This window comes from Varanus komodoensis, unplaced genomic scaffold (genome assembly GCF_004798865.1).
Source record: "Varanus komodoensis strain SLA01 unplaced genomic scaffold, ASM479886v1 scaffold29_1, whole genome shotgun sequence".
Taxonomy (NCBI): domain Eukaryota; kingdom Metazoa; phylum Chordata; class Lepidosauria; order Squamata; family Varanidae; genus Varanus; species Varanus komodoensis.
In genome coordinates this window covers 10,253,043-10,274,278 of record NW_025335759.1, presented here as the reverse complement: position 1 = coordinate 10,274,278, position 21,236 = coordinate 10,253,043, and the positions used below count along the sequence as shown (strand labels likewise).

The 21,236-nt window shown below is 53.7% G+C and overlaps 3 protein-coding genes across 4 annotated transcripts in view; 2 read left to right on the top strand and 1 right to left on the bottom strand.

The window, feature by feature from the left end:
* Positions 1–244: 244 nt before the first annotated feature.
* Positions 245–3,729, top strand: LOC123026103 (zinc finger and BTB domain-containing protein 26-like). The gene is made up of 2 exons (XM_044435367.1): positions 245–295; positions 1,758–3,729. The coding sequence occupies exon 2, from the start codon at positions 1,769–1,771 to the stop codon at positions 2,942–2,944; it is 1,176 nt and encodes a 391-aa protein (XP_044291302.1). The 5' UTR covers positions 245–295; positions 1,758–1,768; the 3' UTR covers positions 2,945–3,729.
* A 9,722-nt stretch (positions 3,730–13,451) lies between these two features.
* Positions 13,452–14,702, top strand: LOC123026065 (cornifelin-like). The gene is made up of 3 exons (XM_044435301.1): positions 13,452–13,569; positions 13,805–13,941; positions 14,673–14,702. The coding sequence occupies exons 1-3, from the start codon at positions 13,452–13,454 to the stop codon at positions 14,700–14,702; spliced, it is 285 nt and encodes a 94-aa protein (XP_044291236.1).
* An 861-nt stretch (positions 14,703–15,563) lies between these two features.
* Positions 15,564–21,236, bottom strand: part of MEGF8 (multiple EGF like domains 8) — a 35,741-nt gene continuing 30,068 nt past the window's right edge. Inside the window, exons 37-43 of one of the 2 annotated variants that reach the window (XM_044435110.1) lie at positions 21,025–21,232; positions 20,484–20,646; positions 20,033–20,225; positions 19,712–19,882; positions 18,861–18,991; positions 17,960–18,092; positions 15,564–17,180 (exon numbers count right to left, since the gene is read on the bottom strand). In XM_044435110.1, coding sequence (XP_044291045.1) covers positions 15,978–17,180; positions 17,960–18,092; positions 18,861–18,991; positions 19,712–19,882; positions 20,033–20,225; positions 20,484–20,646; positions 21,025–21,232 — 2,202 coding nt within the window. In that variant the 3' untranslated portion in view covers positions 15,564–15,977. Of the gene's footprint in view, positions 17,181–17,959; positions 18,093–18,860; positions 18,992–19,145; positions 19,405–19,711; positions 19,883–20,032; positions 20,226–20,483; positions 20,647–21,024; positions 21,233–21,236 lie in introns of those variants that run through there. The other variant, XM_044435111.1, reaches the window with a different exon arrangement.

Sequence of the window (21,236 nt, the reverse complement as noted above, 5' to 3'; positions counted from 1 at the left end):
GGGGGACTCTTTCACAGCGGAGGGATACCGGCTCTTACTGTGACCCTTTTCTACTCACTCGGGTCCCCTCGTACGGAGCCCCAGCGGCGGGTCGCTCCGCGGAGCAATCCCTGCCCTTGCCCGCCTGGGAGAAAAAGTCCCGGACCCTCTGAGAGGCGGATTCCAAGATGGCGGAGCAGCCGAGGTGCTGCGAGGATCCTTAACGGAGCCGGGTGTGACGCGGCCCCTCGGAGACCCTAAGAGGCGGGGGCGGCCCCTGAAACGAGGGAAGAAGGCTTGCGAGGCGGCAATTTGGGTGAGTGGTTTAAGAAACGGCGCTCACGTAACTTACGCAGGGGTGTGCAGGAGAAGAAGAGAGGTACACGTTAGGGGAGGAGCGTAGGCAGCGTCTATGAATAGCGCTCGCAGAGGCGGCGAGCTGCGTCAATAGCGCAGCGAGGAGCGCGAAGCGGCCTCCAGAGGTCGCTGCGCGCGCCGTTTCGGGAGTTTGAAGCGAGCAACGGCCGGGTCCGCGACGCAAACTGCGTAGAGTAGCAGAGCAAGCCGGCAAGGACGTGGGCGTGTGCTACGCAAGTCGCTCACAAAGCTTTCGGGAATAGTAGTAAGGGAGCACGTGGGGGGCGGAAATCGATATCCTTGTTGGGTCATTGAGGTTTCATTGTTTGTTTTGTTGAACGAAACCGTTTTAAAGAAACCATATGCAGGTGCCAAATTGAAAACAACCCAGCCGTTCTCATCCTTTAACGCAAACGTCTCATATCAAGAGGAATAATATTTATTTCTTCAGTTTTCCATTCCACAATCCCCCCCCAAAAGAAAATTTCGTTTGAAAAATGAACTGGATTAAAAAGATAGCATAGACAGGACTTATTTGTATTAGTTATGGTTTTGTACCTGTGCAACTGGACTTCAATTACAGTCAGTCTGATTGTGGTTAGTAAAGTTCACAAATCAATAAAATATTGAGGTACCTTTAGCGTTTTCACTGCTGGGATAGGAAATGCGGTTTTACAAGAGGGTTTTGCAGAATCGGATCACAACTTTTAGATACTCAGCTGTATAGATAGTGTCATACCTAGTTAAATGTTTTTGTTTCTGTAATATGCTTCCTTTCTTTCTAGTAAAAGTGCCCTTAAAAGAACTTGTGAGACCAGTAAAACCCCTCGAAACACATTATTTAAAATAAAATAAACAGACACTAAAAACGCAATCCTAGCACCCTCAGTATCTCCCCCCCCCCAAAAAAAAGCCTTTTCTCCATTGATTACCTGCATGATCTCTGAAATGGAGGGACATCTGGAGAAAGGTGCTCTGGTGAGGATTTTGGCTGATGAGCAAGTTCTGCAGAAGCAGCAGCTTGGTTTTGGTTCCATTATATGCAAAGCAGCTCAGTGCAAATTCTCTTGGGGCACATACTTCAAAATTTCATAGTTGCCTTTCAGGTATCTTTTGAACATTAGAGTATTTGACAGAATTGTTATGGCATTGTTTTCAACATGGAGATGGAGTTTTTGAATTAAGAATAGTACTTCAGAATTTTCCTATTTGGCAATCTTTTTCTATACCCCCCCACAGCCATTTAACTAAGATTGTTGTTTCATTGTACTCTCTTGGTTTGGTTTCATCAAACACCCTGTACTGAAATAGTACTTTCTGAAATCCCAGTTCACGTACATGGACATCCAGGTGACTCTCATCTGGAGTGTTCTGTGTAATTCAGAGATCTCCTCCCCGCCTGCCTTTTGTCCCCTCTCCAGGTGTGTCAAAAATGGCTCCGGCCTGTGAACGGCTGCAGTTTCGCTTCCCTGGCTATGGCGATGGAGTGCTACACCGCATGGACCAGTTACGGGAACAGCGGCGGTTCTGTGATGTGACGGTGCAGGTGAACGAGCTGCGGGTTCCGGGGCACCGTGTGGTCTTTGCCGCCTGCTCCCCTTTCCTGCGCGACCAGTTCCTGCTCAACGACTCCCAGGAGGTGTCTGTCTCACTGTTCCAGAGTCCTGAGATCGGCCGCCAGCTCCTGCTCTCTTGCTACACAGGATGCCTTGAAGTGCCCATCAAGGAACTGGTCAACTACCTGACGGCGGCTTCCTTCTTGCAGATGGGCCATGTGGTGGAGCGCTGTGCCCAGGCGGTCTCCCACTACCTAGTCCCCAAGGCCGATGCCCTGCTCCGGGAGGAGCACGTGGAAGGGAGCTACCCGCAGCAGGATGGGGAGCAGGAGGAGAAGCAGTCTTCCTCCCCCGCAGGGGAAGCGGACTCCGAGGAGAGCAAAGCAGAGGGGCCCGAGTTCGCCCCACGCGGCTCCCACGGCCCCGCCTCTCCCGCCATCTCGCTCTCCCTTATCAACTCTGCGGTGGAGATCACCCGCAGCTACTTGCAAGGTTGCTACGATGACGAAACAAGCAACGAGGGGCTCCCTTTCCCGTCCGCAGCTCCCCTGCCCGCTTCCCAGTGGCGGAACTACCCCCTGCATCGCCACCGGCACGGCACGGCCGCGGCTTACAGGGACTGGAGGACGGGTGGCGCAGCGGCCGCGTGGAAGGTGCCGGGGCTGGAGAGGCCCTACCGGTGCCCGCGCTGCAGCTGCGTGTTCCAGCAGCTGGGAAACTTTGCGAGCCACGTGCAGGAGCACAAGCTGTTCCTGTGCCTTCGCTGCGGCAAAGTCTTCTCGCAGAAGAGCAACCTGACGCGGCACATCCGGGTCCACACGGGCTTCAAGCCCTTCCAGTGCCCCGTCTGCCGCAAGTGCTTTACCCAGAACGCCACGTTGCAGGACCACCTCAACCTGCACAGCGGCATCAAGCCCCACAAGTGCAACTACTGCGAGATGCATTTCACCCACAAGCCGGGCCTGCGGCGCCACCTCAAGGAGATGCATGGCAAGAGCACTGTCCAGAACAGCCACGAGGAGATCGAGCAGGTCACCATCGACTTTGACTGATGGGAGAGCGGTGGGGCGGGGGCTGCGATCCGGGCTGCAATCCCCGTGTGAGGCTGGGGGTGTGCGGAAATGCCCTCTCGGCAAGAGAGCAGCTACATGGACCGGAAGGGGCCGTGCTGCAAGAAGACGTCGGCGTGGGAGTGCCGCCGGTCAAGTTACTTCTTCTCCAGGAGCGAAGGAAGTGATGTGATTAGAGTGATTTCTCTGGGAGAGCCGAGAATATGTACTGAATCATTTCCTGTACAGGAGACAAGACGGCGTAGGGGGGGAGACGGCAAGAGGATGTCTTGGCCTACGCTAGGTGGGGCGTATTTTCAACCGAGGGCTCTGTCACTAGGCCAGGTGAAGCATCTGCCTTGAGTTACGGCTTTGGAGCTAGCTCCGCTCAGAGAGACGGAGACGGGACACTGCATGAGCCCTGCATAATTCAGGGGGATCTGAGCAAGAAGATGATGTTGCTTTGCACCGCCCCCTTACAGCTGAACAGGCTCTGTGCAGGAGTACCTCGCGGTGGGTGAATGGGAGTACTTTTTAGGTTTCCTACCTCAGGCACAGCAACGTTGTTGTTCTGGTTCTGGCAGGCCATCTGACACAACTGGCGAAGAACTGACCCAGATAGATGTGGCAAGAGATGTAATTCTTGAGGTAATCAGCAAATTAAAATGAATGCCACTGGGTCCAGATGGCATTTACCAATGAGCTTTTTAAATGCAGACCTTTTGATCTCAAAATAAAAAATATGCAACTTGTCACTGAAACTGGCCTGTTTGCAAGAAGATTTGACAGCTGCTAGTGTGCTGATTTATTTTTTCCTAAGGAAACCAGAGGCCTGCTGCTGCTGGCCAGTTAGCACACAGTCTGTCCCAGGTATCGGGAGGGGAAACATGACCAAAGACAGAATTTAGAAGGACTTCTTCACGGTGAAGTCTTGGATGATCAAACTCTGAAATTCTTTGTCCACAGGTGTTTAGATAGCAGACACTGAGATGGATCCAGAAATAGACCCTAAGTCTGTTTGCCTAATCATCACTAAGTCTGAATCTAACATAAACTAGGGCTACCAAAGTGTTTTGCACAAAGCAAAAGGGTTACTCCTGTGTAATCCTGGGAGTCATGTTATAAGAGAATGGTTCTTGTGGATCAGTGACTGATTAAAAACCGAGTAAAATTTTAAGTGATGAAAATAGAAGAAAACTGTTCTGAGTTCTCAAACTATTTCTCCGGGTTAGGTGAACGAACAACACACCAAATTAGGTTCAGTGTAATTAGTGCGAAATGCTGCGCATTAGGAGGGAAAAACAGAAGTCTTAACTTCACCAATACACTGATGAAATCTGAACTTTTGGTGACCAGCTAGCCAAGAGATCTTGGGGTTGTGGTAGATACGCAATGCGGACATTGACCCACAAAAAAGGTGAACTCCATGCCAGGGTTGATCAGGAAAAGGATTGAAAATAAGGCTGCTAGTAAATATCTCGGTTTGAATACATAGCCTGGCCACATTTGGAATATCACATACCAGAAAAGGGCAACCAGAGTAAGAGTCTCAGACTGGGACATTTGGAGATCCGAATATCCTCAAAAATATGAGCTGAGGAGAGTGATAGAGATTTATAAGACTACCCATGCTGTGGGGAAATGATTAGTGTTTCTCCCTTTCTCCTAACATTTAACCTTGGGTTCAGCCATGATCTAATTGAGGGACAGGAGATTCAGGACGAAGGAAGCACTGTCTGTATTCTGGAATTCATGGCCACAAGGAATGGTGATGGCCACAAAATTAAAAGGCTCCACTCACTTCTGTGTCAACTGAGATCTTCTCTCCCTTCTTCCACACTAAACCAAAGCTAAAGTCTTTATGATGTTCCAGTTAATGTGACCAGTTAAGCTAGCTTTGTAATACAGAGGCCAATAACAAAGATACCAAGTTTGAATACTAGCCATTAGGGAAATGCAGCTTAACCTACACAGTTGATTCCAGAAGGACCCTCTCCTCCTCTTCCACACTGAAAAGAGTTGATTCTACCTTCCTTGGGGGATCATGGACCAATTGCTTGGATTGTCTGATGTTTCTCAAGTTGGTCCACCCTCAACCTGACAACACACGATGCCAACTCTGCCCCCAGCCATCCCGGCTTGCTCGCTGGCATTTCCCACTCAACTGGAAGCCGGTTGGTTCTCAGGGACTGCTGGCTTGGGGAGGATTGGCCTTGGCATTTCGGCTGCGAAACCCAACCCCCATCACTTCTGAATCGGAATCCAAGACAACGCTGCAGTATGGGAGGAGCAGGCCCAGTCCTTACTGGTTTCTTCACAGCTATTAGCTGGATGAAGATTTCATGTTTAGGGGCAGCATGACACCAGATACCAGTTACTGGAGAGCAAGTCTTCACATGCTGTGTGTGGACTTGTAGAGTTACGTGGCTGCCCACTGTGGGAAGTTAGTCACTGGACTAGCTGGGCCTGTAGTCTGGTCTGCTCCTGCAGGGTTTCCCTACACGTTCTTACATCCACCTTCGGCACCAAGGCCTTTCCCTAGCCGCAGACTTTAAAAACCTACCTGTACGATGAAAGCTGCAGGCTGCAAATTGAAAATCGGCTCTTTTCTGGGCAGCAAGGTTGGGCTTTGGCAGCTGTGTGCTGCCTTTTTTCCTTCTTTGCATCTAATCCTTGCCCCAGTGCTCTGTAATGCTCTTGCGGTATCTGATGTGAATAGGGCAGGGCTGCTTTAAGTCTTTCCCTCACTGTGAGATAAAAACTTGCAGTAGCTGAAGTTGCTAGACTGGCCTTCCCTGTGGAAAGAAAGCAAACCTGAAATGGGGGGCACATGGAGAGCATTCAGGGGGCTAGGGAGGAGAGTTAGATAGGTATGCGTCCTGCTTTGAGGTGCCACAGAAGAAGAAGTTAAGAAAGAAGGCAGTGATGACTCTTACGTTCAGTGCTGCTAATCAGGACTGTGATGATCATCATTCCCAGCCCACTTAGGGGAAGAAGTACAAGTCAGAAACAAGCCCAAGGCACATAGGAAACCCTGCATTTCCTTGTGCAATTCTGCTCCAAGTTTTGAGAAATTCTGCCCTAGAGTAAAAGTTCCCTTCCCCTGTAGAGGAAAGGTACGCCAGAACTCCTGGATCCTCCTGCCTTCCAGGTAGCTTCTGTGTCCCATTTTCTTACATAAGGTTGTGCTTGGGCATGTTCTGCTCTTTTACACTTGAGCATCATCAGCTTGACTTATCCTGCTAACAAATGAACTGGGAAATGGCTGATGCGATGCAGCAAGAATACTATTCCTGTACTGCCCACAACCAAAGCTCTCTAATTAGGCGGCGTCAGCTGCAGGCAAACGATGTAGGTGGCAGTCCATCTCCTACATCCCATCATCTATAGATGGGAGAGGCGGAAGGCTCTGTGCTGGAAGTGGAGCCCACGTGGCGCCTTCGCATGGGACTTGTCAGAACTCTGCGTTGAGGTTTCATGATCTCATCTACACGAGAGTCTAATCCGCTTGCTGCTTCTGTCCGTGTCAGAACTCTGACTCAGTAATCTTATTGCTACCATCGCGTGCCGCACCAGGTAGACTTGTAATAGGCCTTCCGTTTCCTCTCTCTCTCTCAACATAAAGATACTTCCATTTTGAAACTGGTGCCAGCTGAGTTACCTGCGCTGCAGCTGTCACTGACATGAAAGGTCAGGGTGAGAAGTCATGATAAGGGAAACTGCAACCTAACGGCATCTTTAGTTCCGGCAGCTCTGCCTTCTCCTAGCCTACCTGGCCTTATGGCTACTGTCTCTGCGCCACCCAGATTTTTGTTTGTGTTCCCAGCACAAACTTTCTCCCTTCCACGTTTCTCAGTAATCCACCTCCCCAACAGCTCTGATTTGTTGCTTGGCTACCAATGTCTCCAGCCGACTCTTTCGCCCTGGATTCCTTGCCATTTCCTGGCTCCTCGGAGACGGATGTTAATTCCGTCCATCTCTGACCCTTCGGATTTTACCACTAATCCCAGATTGGTTGACTCACCATCCAGACAGAAGGTGTTCAAGAGAAGGTTAACAGACAAGATGGGAGCAGGAAAGTTAAATATAGCCAACAGCACCTTGATGGAGATAGACATGCCCAGCAATGAGGAAGCTCGGGGAAATAGAAACTACAGCAGTGCCAGTATTCACACCTCAGCAGGTAATCGACACGGATAAATGAACATGTACCTGTCACAGTCATAAATCTGGAAGCCACAAACACATTCTGAAGTGTTTGAAAGGGTGTGCTAACAAGGCAAGGATTTTGCAAATGCCACATGAAGGATTGGTAGAAATGTGGCAGGATGCCATCCCTTAGGTGAGCAAAGCTCCAGGTTTGATAGTTTGTCTTATTAGTGAATTTTTGGTGCAAAAAATGCTGACAGGATTCGAAAGTAGTCAAAGGCCTGCCCCAAAACTGCAGAGACGAATTCAGAGTACTGAGACAAAAGACACTGTGTACATAGCCTCCATGTACCGAGATCGTATACCTCTGAATAGAAGGCTTTGGAGGACAGAGTGAGTCTTCTGTCTACAGCACTGGGCTGACTGCCATTCAAGGGTGAATGCTGTACCAGGCAGACTTTGGTGTACATTTGAAAATGGAAAATAAAAACATTTACAGTTAAAAGTTTAAAATCAACACTGATTACCTCATCAATACCCTCAAAACATGAATTCAAGAATGGACGGTCATGAAGCAAGGACTGCATGCCCAGTCACGAAAGGCCTGGGGGAAAGGTGGCATTTAAAACATGCCACATGTCAAGGGGGAGGGGATGCCACGGCCTGGGCACAGTGGGAACCAGCATCCCGCAGACGACAGCACCAGAAGCAGGGTCTCCAGGTTACAGAGCGGGCAACTCTACATCTGGGAAGGGGATCTGTTCAGTATCCTAACCCCCAAAGCTTTTGGAAGTTTGTGTAACTCTGTTGTGTTTTGGTCAGGCAAAACACTACATTTTTAACTTCCCTAAACTCATCTCAGATAACAGCAATACAGTACATACAGGTTTACTTTCAGCCACTCAGTATATAGTCTCGGCTAGTCTCACTGTTGCTTCGCAGAGAAACATGCTGTCTGGCCAAAAACTGGAACGGGGGACATTTCTGCGGAAAAAGTTCTGAGAAATTCCGGGTTCATCCTACTGGCTTGCAGGGTTGTCTGCTCTACATTGTCATATCCTCAGCATTTGGGGAAAATAAAAAACGTGCTTGATGGATAAGTAACATTTCTCTTCATGGGTGGACCCCTGCTTTATCTTTCCCTGTCGGCAGCTGTGCTTCATCTCCTATCTTACTAATCTTCCATCATGTAGGAAAACTGCCCCGGCAAGCTGGTAGGCAGTAAGCTGGAGATCCACCGATAAACTGCTGACTTGCATGCTGTTAACATCTTCAGCATTTGAAATGAACTAGGGGAGTGAGAACTCATTCTGTGCCTCATTAGACAGAAAAAGCCCTAAAGCTCCCAGCATCTTCCAGACAGCCATGCCAGGATGGCACCCGAAGTCCCACAAGCAAAGATGGAAGGAACTCTATAGGTTTTTAGCCTTGAGAAGACTGAGGGGAGGGGCAGGGGGGCACAGCACTCTTCAGGTCCCTAAAAAACTCGCACTGTGGAGGGGTATGACCTCTTCTCTATCATCCATCATCCACGGCTGCGAAATAACATGCTTAAATTCAAGAAAGGCAGCTTTTGGCTGCCTAGCAGGAAAAACTTCCTAAAAGAGCAGCCAAACTGGGAGGTGGGTGTATGTGGGGGGGGGGGGGGTACTGTTGCTAGTGGTATTCAAGCAAAGGGTGGGCTGCCATCTGTCGGGGATGCGTTAAACAGGATTCTTACCCCGAGCAGGAAATTGGGCTGGGTCTCTGCCCTTTCCAACTCCATGATTCTAAAAACACAAAGGATTAGGCAAACTATGTAGGAAGACAGAACATATCAGCATAGCTGATGCTCAGCCTGGCAGAGCAGTAGCACATGTAGGCTGGTCCAGCTCAGCTTGTTTGGCCACAAGGCCATTCAGAGGTGCAGCTTTCTTGCTCCGATAATCTCTCTGGCTTCTGGTCACTCAGCACCTGCAACTGCAGGCAGAAGAGAATAAAGTAATCTTACCTGAGGCATCTCTTCCTCCTCCCAGTAAGCTTATACTCAACGTGAGTAAAGTTTTTGCAAGGATCATTTATCCACAAGGATCATTTATCTCTGTTAATTGCCTTGCTTACATCTAGTACATTTATTTGAATAGCTGCAGAAACGAAGCCAGTGAGACAACACCTTTGGCACAGCTTCAGTTTAAAGTGCCAGAAGAAAGTTTCTAGCTTACACAAAGCTCTTCATTAGAAGAGTCCATTTCCAAAGAGAAATATTCTTCTGCCAAGCTGATATTTATCTGGGCCTTTCTCAGAACATTAAGGTGATGTAGCGCATATATATACATATACATACATATATCTTCATTCATCCATCTAGACATAAGGGATGTGTAACTTTTGGCCCTTGATATTTTGGACTACAACTCCTATCAGCCTTTACCATTGGCTATGCTGGATAGAACTGGTGGTAGTTGTAGTCCAAAAGCATGCGGAGGGTCACATTTCTGCCACCCCAGTGTTATATTTAAGGTACCTTTATCCTGCTCCTCAGCCCAAAACAGGACAAAAATGGATGCACTCCAAGCATTAACACTTAAGGAGAGCTTTGGGAATATCATGGGCCAGCAGTAAGACGAACTAGTGGGTCCTTAGATCAGATCAGGCAAACCTTTCCCTAGAAGCAAAAACGACCAAGCCAAAGCTGTCATATTTTGGCCGCGTCATGAAATCTTGGTAAAATATACCCACGACTTCAGACTAAAGATGTAGCAAGCTGTAAGCCCTAAAAGCCTCTTGATTTCAGGGGTGAGGCATGCTCTCGTGGCTGATGCAGTCGAAGCAGCTGGCTAGTTTACACACCAAAAGTGGGGAGAATAACTCCCTGTCCTCCCAGGGCATTTCAAGAGGGAGCACGGCAAACTGAGGGCAAAAGATCCAGAGGTTGTCACTCCCTTAAATGCAGATGTGCTTCTGTCCAGCAAGCTGCTTTGTCTTGGCATATGGCTTAGGCCCCAGTTAACTTGGGAAGCATCTGCACCTGCCTGGCCTTTCAGACCGACACAGGGGCCCTCCTGCGTGAGCCATCCCTTAAGGATGGGCCAGGAGGAAGGCCTTCTCTGCAGCTGCTCCCCATATCTGGAATGCTCTCCCCAAGGAGATTCACCTGGCACCTTCTTTACTTTCTCTTTGGTGCCAGGTGAAGACCTTCCTTTAAAAAAAATACATTTTAATAACTAATTGCCATAGATCTTTTATTTTGCATGTTCTGCTGTATTTGATTGTTGCTTTGAGTGTGTAACGTGTTATGGTCTTTATTACGTTTTATTGTGTTTTTAACTCATGTTGTGAGCCGCCCAGAGGTGCCGTGGCACAATTGGGTGGCCATGCCAATGCTTTAAATAAATAAATAATAAATAAATAAATAAATAAATAAATACTAGCTTTGACTTGTTTGATTTCAACAGAAGCTCCTGTACCTGCAAATCCCAATTAGTCAAACTCAGCAACCCAGGTGTGGACTCACTGATGAAGATTTCACTTTAGCATCTGGTGGCCAATCTACAACGCATGATAAAGAGAGATGGCAGCCTTCCAACTTTGAGTGTACGCAAATATTTGTGTGCAAGTGTGTAGAAATCAAACGGGTGGTAGGAAGAGTTGGCAGAGCTCTCTCTGAGATGCTGCATTAACCGTGTGGAACAAACTGTCTGTGGGTGAGCATTCGGAAGTGTTTCCTCCTGTCTAAAGAGACACAGTTTAGCATTCTGCTTCCTCATTTGGAAGCATCTGTATAGCAGTTCCAATGGGCTGGATCTGGGCTAGACAATCTGTAGGAGATAAAATCACCCACTGGATAAGGTTGACTTAATCAGATCATCTGTACATCACAGCAGGGGAATATTCCCTTGCAGATCAATGTTGCATGTTGCATTTCAATCCTATCCTTTTTATTTCTTGCAAGGAGACCAAGTCACCTTGTCCAGCCCTTCCTCTCTCTCTCATCCTCACAACAGCCCTCACAGGTCAAGCTGGGAATCAGCGACTGGCCCAATCCAGTGCTCTAACCTTGTTCAATGGCGGATTGTCATGAAACACGATTTAACATGCCGCAAGTGAAGCACAGCCAGTGGCTGGAAAGAGGAACTGCAAGGGCTGGGCCTATTGTGTAATAACATTTATATTTTAATTAGAAATTATTTATAATAATATTTATAATAATTCATACCTCACTTCTTTTCCTCTTGCAAGAAACTCAGGGCAGCCTACAAGGCTCTTCTGCTCTCCATTTTGCCCCCACAACAGCACCCTTGTGAGGCTGAGAGTGAGCGGCTGGCCGAGCACCAGCCAGGGGGCTCCATGGTCAAGTAGACCCTTGAAGCCAGATCTTCTGTGTCACTTAACCACCACAGCACACTTGCTTTCAGCATGGGGAAACTGTCCTTCTGAAAGGGGTGCAAGGATGGAAAATTATTTAGACAAATAACGGTTGTGACAAATAGCCACGGAGAGATAAAATGGTATTGCTTATCTAATACTTTTCACCAAGTTGGATAATTTTCTGGTCATCAAATCTTGTTGCAGTGGTATTTTGCATACAGCAGTGCTTCCTTTTGTCCCACCAGTTCAGTATCATCATACAGCCTCGAAGTTCTAGCATTTTCAAAGGGAGAGGAACTCTGTATCTCTGCGCATAGAATTCCATGCAGTTTGCAGCTGACAGCTTTGAGGAAAGCTTGACGGCGTTACTCTACAGCCATTGATAATTTTTTCATCTTACTATTGCTACACAGGTTTCAGTTTTAAACAAAAAATATTTATCACAGTGTACATGCCTATTTTTCTCTGCCCCAGTAAGATCTTTGGATGAAAAGGTTTTGCATATTTTTACAACAGCAAAACTCGCAAAAGCTATTGGACAGACTACAGAAGCTCAGAAAGAAGAGTCAGAGCTACTATGTTTAGGTCCATCCCAATTTGCATTGATTTTTTTCTTATTTTTCTGTGCTAAAATTTCTGTGCCTTCTTACACCTTTCTCCATAAAGGTAACTGACATTATTGCCCTTTCTGGATACTACATATTCTTCTTCTTTAGATGTAACAGCTTCTAGCATCTTCTTACTGATGGCTAGAGGGGGTGCCCCTTCAATAGGAAACAGCTCCTCCCAGCATGCTTTTTCCCAGTCCCTCTAGATTGCTGTTCCTTTCTATAAGTCTCTTGTAAATAAATATAAGCAAAAATACAAGTTCAAAAGAGGCTTTTTTATAATTCTGCATTAAGTGCTCAAATTGTTTCCAAAGACCTAGACATCCCCTACTTTGATGTGGTGGCGTTTCTCTCCTTCCAACCCCCAGAAGGAAAGAATATGAAACAATTCCATGTTCACAAAACAGATGCAGCTCAGGTGTCTTATCACCTCCCTGCAGAGGAGGAGCGTATTTCCATTTCTGAGCATATTTCCATTCGATTTATTCCATTTTTCACACTCTTAAGAATCTGCTACACTACCTTGAGTTGCCACTTCCTGTCCCATTGGTCAAGCTCCTTCAGCAGCGCAGAAGGCTGGGGGGCTTAGCCGTGGGGTTTCTTACTGGGACCCTCAGACGACCTTTTCGGAATTCACAGCCAATAAAGCTTTTTGCGCAGGTACGTTACGGTCACTCCGAAGCGCCCTCAGTCTACTTTCTTATTTTTAAATTTGCTGCTTGCTACACATTCAAGTTCAAGCCCTGTTGTAGCTACCGTGGATCACAGCCTCCTGCATGTTGCTAGTTATGGCAGGTACCCTCTGGCACTGTTTTCTGACCATCCCATTTCTCCCATTCTCCAGCATCGAGTGCCGTTTTCAAGCCTGGAGCACAGGAACCGAGCTTCTGGGAATTAGCAGCTTTTCTCGCCCCAATTAAAAGAGCTGCAGATTACCTTGGCACATTAGGGGTCGGGGAACTTCCGGCCTCGGCATACCTCTTTAAAGAATGCAACCACCAACGGGTCCATGAGAACTCGGCAAAGGATAATCTTGAGTCAGCAAATTCGGATTCACACACCTCCTCTCTGGCACTCCCAGCTCCCTCCCTCCCTCCCTCCCTCCCAAGCCCTTCTCCAGCCTGCTGCTCTCTCTGCCACCCAGAGCTCCCTCGAGATGGCCCTCCGCGGCCTCGTCCCGCTTGCGAGCAGACCCTGCCTCGCTGCTTGCCGTCTTTACGGGAGCGCTGTGCTCCAGCACCAGACACTGGCAAGCGCCTTCAGGCTCTCCCAGCAAACTCAAAGGGAGGCACCTCTGCTCTGTGCGGATTTTACAGGGAAAGCAGCCAGCGGTGGCTCCTTGCTAGTTCAGAGCTGAACATTTGGGCAGCTTCCCCCTGCCTCCTCTTCCCAGCTCAGCTCTCTCCATGGCATTCCAGCCGTGCCCCGTGTTCACCCAGCCAGCAGCCACCAGAGGATGCTACCCATCCCCATTCAGAGACTGGAGGACCGGTCTACTGGACTGCTCCGCGGACAGGACCATCTGTGAGTGTGGGGGTGCGGTTGGGCCATGGCAGCGGTGCCACATTCCTGCCTGATAGCGAAGCCAGCTCTCGCTCTCCCCGGGACTGGCTGCAGAGGACACGTTCCGCACCCCGGATGAGAAAGGGCTCCCACGGGAGTTTCTAGTACCAGGGCAGAGCAATAGGGCTCAGAGATGCGCCTGGCCAGTGCCACCCCCTGCTAAGAGTCTCTCTCTCCCTCCCCTCCCTCCAACCAGGTGCCTGCGGTGCCTTCATTCCGTGCATCCTCGCTTGCAAGGTGGCCATCGATTATGGGGAGTGCTGCTGCCTTCCCTACCTGCCTGGAGCTCTTGTCGGCATGCGGACGGGCCTGCGGGAACAGCTGCGCATAAAGGTACTCCGTTTCCTGGAAGATTTCTGTGAACGATTTACTTTGTGTTTGTCCGATAGAGTACAGGCCAGCTAGAGCGATGTCTCCAGAAATACTGTGTTTCTGCAGCATTACATTTGGAATCAGGACTCTACCCCTTACCCTGCCCCTGCCCCCCAGCAGCTCATGTTGCTCCCCACCTTTTGCTAGAAATTGCATTTCGGCTACTCTCGTCTGGATTCTTTGGAAAAGGCCTGGACTGGGATGGCAGCTCTCCAGAGGCGGCACACAGTCCCTCACCGCTTGGCATGCCAGCCTTGTAACAGACACACACTCCGTGCGTGAACGAGCAAAACGACTGCAGGTCTGGACAAGCTTTGCCCCAAGAGGCTCCGCGGGGAAAGGGGCATGCCCGTGAACTCATGCACAATAGCTAGCGAGGCATACTCCATCATTTCCCCCACCTCAAGCCCTGGTCCTGGGAACTGATTGGAAAGAGGATACTGAGAATTCTCTTTTCGGAAAGCAGCAGAACCCGGTGACTGGCAGCCGGGATTTAAGCTGGCAGAGCACATCGGGTTTCCATGCTTGATCGGGGTGGCTGGGAGCCAGGAAAGAGCCACAGCTGCCCAGCATGAATCATTCTGCAACGCGTTTTGCATTTTCCCTGATCAACAGTCGTCTTCTTTTCCCAGGGCTGTGTGTGCTCTGACTGGTTGGCTGCCTGCTGCTGCTGTCCCTGTGCTCTCTGCCAGCTGGCCCGGGAGCTGAAGAGTTCGTGCTAGCCTCCTTCCACGCCGGAACCTTCCCCACGGGTCGGCTACTCCCTCGTGTCCGGGCAAGAAGCCCTCAGGCCCCCGGAGTGAACGGAATCACTTGCGACATCTTCCCAGGGAAAATTGGGAGCAAGTGCTAGACTGGTCATGCATGGACCCTGCTGGTCCAGGAGCCAAGCCCTTTCCGAAAGAGGAACTCTGGACCGGAGAAGCTCGCCTGAGGTGCTACTTAACCAATGAACTAAGCACAGCCAGAACTGCCTCACGCTTGTGTTACATCCAGATACATACCGAGGAGGCAGCTGGCAGCTTCAATAAAAATGAGGAAAGCGATTGCAGGGGGCAGTTCAGCAGCGAGGGACTGGACCCTTCGCCGGGCACCAGGGCACGGGCGTGCAGAGCTGTGCTCCTAAAAGAGAGCTTGTACAGTGCTGAAGAGCTGTGGCACTGGGAGCGATTTCCAAGATGCTAAGCAGAAGGACAAACAGCCTGTTTATCTCAGCAGAAGCAGCTCCTAAACTTCTCCAAACACTTGTGAGCTGGAGTGGAGCAGGGACACGTGTGTGGGAATGCTCGCAAAAACACGGCTCCGTATAGCAAGCAACCTGGCAAAGGGAATTGCATGGAACATTCGTATGCTGCTTTGATATGCACAGGGAGTCTCTCTCAATCCAGAACGCTGGAAGATTATACTCCGGGAAAAGCTTTAGCGCTTGACTTTGCTTGGCAGTTTGAGCCAGGAAGACAGCACTGGCCAGGAAGCATCTTTATTGCCTTTGAGAACTCCGGGCTACCAGTGTGAGTGAGTGCAGGGGGGCCAGAGGGCTGGGAGCGCAGTGCGACCAAACCGAACAAAAAAGAAACGGAAGGGGAGATGCTTAAAAAAGTGAAATGGAAACAGTACTTAAGGAATAACACTGCGAGGCATCAAGGTCCGATCCCGCTGCCCACCCCTGCGGTGAACTTCCAAGCGTGCCCCTGAGCTTCCATGGGCTAGCAGAGCCAGCCATTTCTGCCTGCCCCCTCCCCGCCACCCGTGCAGCTCCAGCCTTGGCAAGGAGGGTGGGCTGGGGGGCCGCGGGAACAGGCGAGGGCGAGAAAGCACGCTGGCCCCCTGTGCATGCGCCGAGAAGCAAGGGAAGAGCCGCTTCCCCCAGGGGCCAACGCTGCCTTCCTGAGAGGCCCGCTGGGACCCCCTCACAAAGTGCCCCCCAGCCCCCTCCTCCGCGAGGCCCCTCCGGGCGGCGCCCCCTCCCCGCGGAGCGTGGCAGCCGCCCCAGCCGCTCACAGGGACATGCTCGTGAGGTTCTCGTGGCTGAGCAGGCCCTTGCGGGAGCTGCTCGCGCCGTGGCTGCCGCTGCAGTAGTCCTGCAGGTTGTGGCGCAGGGTGACGAGGGCGGAGCCGAGGCAGGCCCGGTTGGGGGCCTGCAGCCCCCCCGGCAGCTGGAAGAGGACCGTGGCCACCCCGGCCATGCCGTCGTCCGTGGGCTCCAGCGTGATGGGCCCCACGCGGAAGCTGGAGTAGGAGTAGCCCATGAGGTGCGAGAGGAAGGGCTCCGAGCGGCGGAAGTGGGCGACCGGGTAGGGCACCTCGTGGTAGGGCTTCAGGCGGCTGGGCAGCGGCTGGGCCGCGGCCAGCGCGGGGTGCTTGTGGGGGCGCGCAGGGAGGAAGACCAGCTCGGCCGCGGCGCCCAGCGCGTCCGGCTCGAAGTAGATGGTCACCTTGGCGAAGGGCCGGCTGGCCATCTTGGTCATTTCCTGCAGGTGGCGGCGCTGTTCGTGCCTGAGGTCCAGGAACTGCTTGACCTTCCAAAGCAGGACGCAAACTGAGAGGAAGAGGAAGAAGCAGGAGAAGAAGACCGAGAAGAAGACGAAGAGGTCGATGTGGGCCTGGTCCTGGCGGAAGAAGAGCAGCCCCTGGGACTCCGAGGCGTTGGGGCTGGTGCCCCCGATGCCCAGCAGCACCACGTAGAAGCGGCTGGATTTGAGCGCGTGGATCTCGTGCGGGTAGGTGATGACCACGCGGTCCCGGACGCCACGCACGATCAGCACGGCCTGCTGCTCCCGCACGGTGATGTACGTGATGAGGCCGTGGGCGTGCGCCTCCCGCACGGGCGGGGAGGGCTGGCTGCTGTTGGCTGCGCCGCTGCGCCCCCCCATGTCGTCGCCCGGGGGCACGATGCGCACCGAGTGGATGCCCGTGAGCTGGTCGACGTCCACCACAAAGGTCTCGTAGGAGGTGGAGATGTACACATCCACCCCGCCAAAGGTCACGTCGATGGTGATCCGGATGTCCACGTTGGTGAACTTGGGTTGGACGCCGAAGAAGACGGAGCGCCCGAGTGGCAGGTTCTTGATGTTGGGCTCGTGGAAGCAGTTGAGCTGTGAGGTCGGGTCAAAGCAGCTCTCCTGGTCCACAATGATCAGCCGGTAGCACTGGTGCCCACCCACCGGGTTCCCGTGGAAGAACTCACGGCACTTGGCACACTGTGGGGGGGGGGGGGCAGAACAAGGCAGTCAGTTTAACGGGATCTGGCAGCTGCGTGGGCATCTTAAGCCCTCTTCCTTCTGCCCAGATTGTGAACCCTTCCTGAGGGATGCAAGTTAAACAACTGCTCTTGCTACAAAATAGTTTGCTTTATTGCATTTCCTTAGCCAACGGAAGGGCCCGGTGCCCTGCGGGGAGCAGAAATGCACCGCACCTGCGCTCCGTTCTGCTCTGGCAGAGGATTGCGGCACACAGGGCTGCTCACCAGGACGAGCTCCCCGGGGCGGATGCAGAGGGCAGCCGGCTGCCGTCCACACCCACGCGCTCCTTGGCGTCCGACAGCCCGAGGCGCCCAAGCTCTGAACGCAGAGAACGAGGCTCTGGCTATCACGGCTAGTCACCATCCGCAAAACCTCGGTGCATGAAGTTGCTCCGCCCAGCTTCTAAAAGCTGCGTCACTGGCTGGCACAACATGCAAAAGGCTCCGCGGTTGCTTCCGTGGGTGGTGAGGTGCATGTGTCTGAAAACCCCCTGCGGGCCGTTTCCTGGATGGGCTGCGGATGCCGAACTGCGGAAACAGCTCGATCCCCATGACACGGACGGTCACGCGCCGCTTCCTTGGGGGCCTGGCACAAGGGGACGGCCCGATCTGCCCTCTCTTCTCTCCACCCCACGCCCTACCTTCTGCGACCGAATTCTCCCCTCACTCCGTCCCCACTCCCAGCACAGCCCCGTCGCTGCGGAGCGCCGGCCCACTGCACCCGGAGCGCTGCCCCACCTGCTGCTTGTAGCAGTCCTTTTTGTCGGACTGGGCGCTGTTCTGGCAGCCCCCCGTCTCCGTGTTGTTCTGGCAGGGGCAGCCGGTCCCGTCCAGCTCATTGCATGTGTCCGCGTGGCCGTTGCACTGGCACCTGAGGAAAGAGGGTGGGGGATTCGGGGCGAGGTCTGTAGCGCTCCCGCCACACCCCAGTCCTGCCTGCTGCATTAAAATTCGTGCTGAGGGCGGAAGGCAGGCGGTGGAGTTAGAAACTGTTGCACGAAGCATTTCTTAATGATCTGTGAGCCCCCTGCTTGTGCAGGATCGGCCCTGGCCAAGGGGGATGAGTCAGGAGAAATATAGAAACAGAGCAAGTCAGAAGGGGCCTCCCGGGCCATCTAGTCTGACCCCCGGCTCTCGCCAGCTCCGCTCACAGCAGGAAAAGGAGCAATTCCCACGCGAGTGACGCAATGCCCAGGGAAAGCCCATGTCAAAGGCCCCCTCTGATGCAAAGGGGAGGGGTGGAACCACAGGGGGCACAAAGCGTTTCTTGCACAGCCCCCCCCCAAAAGTGCACCCCACTTGATAGGTGCAGCTGGCTATATTTATTTCATTCATGCAGAATATGTACATGCTTCCCACTGTCTCAACAGCATCTCTAGGCAGCTGTCAGCAAAGCCTCTGCCCCCTACTCTCCGCTCGGTCCCCCAGGAAGGGGCCTATGGAAGAGCCCTTTCCGCTCCCCGTCAGCCGGCATTTATGCTCCGGAATCTTTTCGCACTGCCTCGCCAGGGCCTGAGGCCCGGCGCAAGGAGTTGTTCAGCGGCATGAGGCACTGCTGTGCCCGATGCCTCCGGCCGCGGGCGGCCACCCGTGCCCCCCGGGCGAGGGCGGAGCCAGGCCTGTCCTCCGAGCCCCTTACTTGGTGCACTTCCCCTCCAGCAGGAAGTAGCCGTGCAGGCAGCTCTCGCACTTCTCCCCGAAGCTGTTGTTCTGGCAGTTCACGCACACGGCTGCTTCCTCCACCGGCCCCTCCGCCACCCACTGGGGGATCTGTGGGGAAGCGAGGGGTGAGGCAGGCAGACCGGAAAGGCACCCCCTCCCTGGCTCGTGGCCCTGGGGCCAACCTCCCCCCAGCACCCCGAATGCAGGCTGTACTCCCCCGGGAATCTCACCGAAAGGCAGCTGGTTCCACGTGTGGAAAGGAGCTGTGCACAGCCTGTGACCCACACGGCCCCCCCGGCTTTCACCAGAATGCTGAGCACTCCCTTTAAAAAGCAACGTTCTAGCCCTCAATGGCCCCAGCACTTAGAAACGTAGTAATGTCACAGGGAAATGCAGAATGGATCAGACAGAGCACCTGCTTCATTGCCTGTTTTCAGCCATGGGGACTCCTCTGGCTTATCATCTGGGGCAAATGCGGCCGGTGGGTACGCCGCAACTCGTGAAACGTCTCACATGCCGATCTATTACATGCACAACAAGGAGGTACCTGCTGGAGGCTGTAGCCCCCTTTCCATCTACGCTGGCACAGCATCGTGCCCCAAGTCCGCTGAACCTGGGACCCCCTTTCCCATTATTGCGCGATGTAAACAGGGGGCAGCTGATGGCTGTCCCCAGAGCTGCTTCAGGACGCGGAAGACACAGCTGCACGCGCCCCCTGCAGGCTGGCTCGACGCGAGAGATGCTGCCCGACGAGGAGGCGCCTTCGGCCGGCCCGGCCCGGCCCGGCCCGGCCCGGCCCCGCTCCCCCCGCCCCTTGCCGGCGCTCACCAAAGCGGGGTCCAGGGGGAAGCGGGCGGGGTCCTGGCTGGCTCTCTCGTACTCCTCGCGCGTGATGCACACGTTGCTGTTTCCCCGGCAGAACGCGTGGCAGGGGCGGCAGGAGTCCCCGTTTGCGGCCGAGCCCACGAAGAGCGGCTGGCACTTCTCGCAGTGCTGCCCCTGCAGGAGGGAGCGAGGGAGGGAGGGAGGGAGCGAGCCGGGGCGGAGGCCATCAGCGGCTGGCCCGGATCCGCGCGTGCGCCCCGCCCGAGGGACCCCCCCCCCCCCCCCGCCTGCCCGCCCGCCAGCCCACCCGCAGCCCGGCCTCACCATGGTGTTGTTGAAGCACTGCAGGCACTGGTCGCGGGCCTCCACGCCGCGGCAGTCGCTGTGCTTGTTGCACTGGCACTCCACCGAGCAGTTCCGCCCCACGAAGCCGAAGTGGCACCGGCAGGCGTTGGGCTCCACGCAGGTCCCGTCCACGCAGCCCTGCTCGCAGACCGGCCTGCACAGCCCCGTGGCGCTGCGGGAGAGGCGGCCCACGGCAAGGTGAGCGCCGCTGCTCCGGGGCACCGCCACGGCGCCCCCCTCCCCGAGCAAGCCTGCTCCCCCCCGGCGCAGTCGCGGACGCCCGGGCTCGTGCAGAACCGAACCAGTGGTCGGTCGGGAGGCCTCTCGCGCCGGGCAAGGGCTCCGTCGGCCTGCCCGACGGCGCTCCTCCTTCCCACTCCGGAAGAGTCGCCCCGGTCCCACCATCGCGCCCCCGCCGCCCAGCACTCACTTGTCAAGCAGATAGCCGCTCTTGCAGGTGCACCTGTAGCCCTGGGGCAGGTCGCTGCAGTTCTGCGTCTCGTTGCAGTCGTGATGCCCGTTGCGGCACTCGTTCTCGGCGGGGCACGCCATGAAGGCCCAGTCCGCCTTCAGGCCGCAGGACTCCAGCAGCCCTGCGGGGGGCGAGGCGCATGGGGGGCGGTGAGCTGCCCGGGTGGGCAGAGATCCGGGGCGCAAGGCTGTGCGCGGAGGAGGCACGTCTCTGGCGGTCCCTCCAGCCTGCCTTCCTCTCAGGCGCAGGGCAGCGGAGACGGCAAAATGCTCTGGGCTTAGAAGCATTCTGCGGGGGGCAAACGACTGCATGCAGAAACAAGAGGCCAGCGATTCTCTGCCTGCCCTGGCCTGCCACGGTGACCAAAGCACCCTGGGCATTGTAGTCCTCCCCTCCAGACTCACAGGGGACCGCCCTTTAAGAGAACGGACCTCCCACTTGTGAACGCCCAGAGCAGATGAAGCGGAAAACCCAGGCACAGGCTCTGCTCAGTACACACCGTCGCGAGGACCGCTCTGGCCACCCTCCAGGCAGCGCCCTCTGCCGTTCTCGTCCCGGAAGCCGCACCAGCCGCAGCGCGGCTGCTGGATGCAGAGGGCGCATTGCTGAAAATGCGAGCAGGACGGGGCGCAGCTCTCGGTCCCGCTCAGCACGCGGCCGCACATCCCAGCTGCGCAACGCATGGGCAGGTACGTGGGGCTCATACACTGC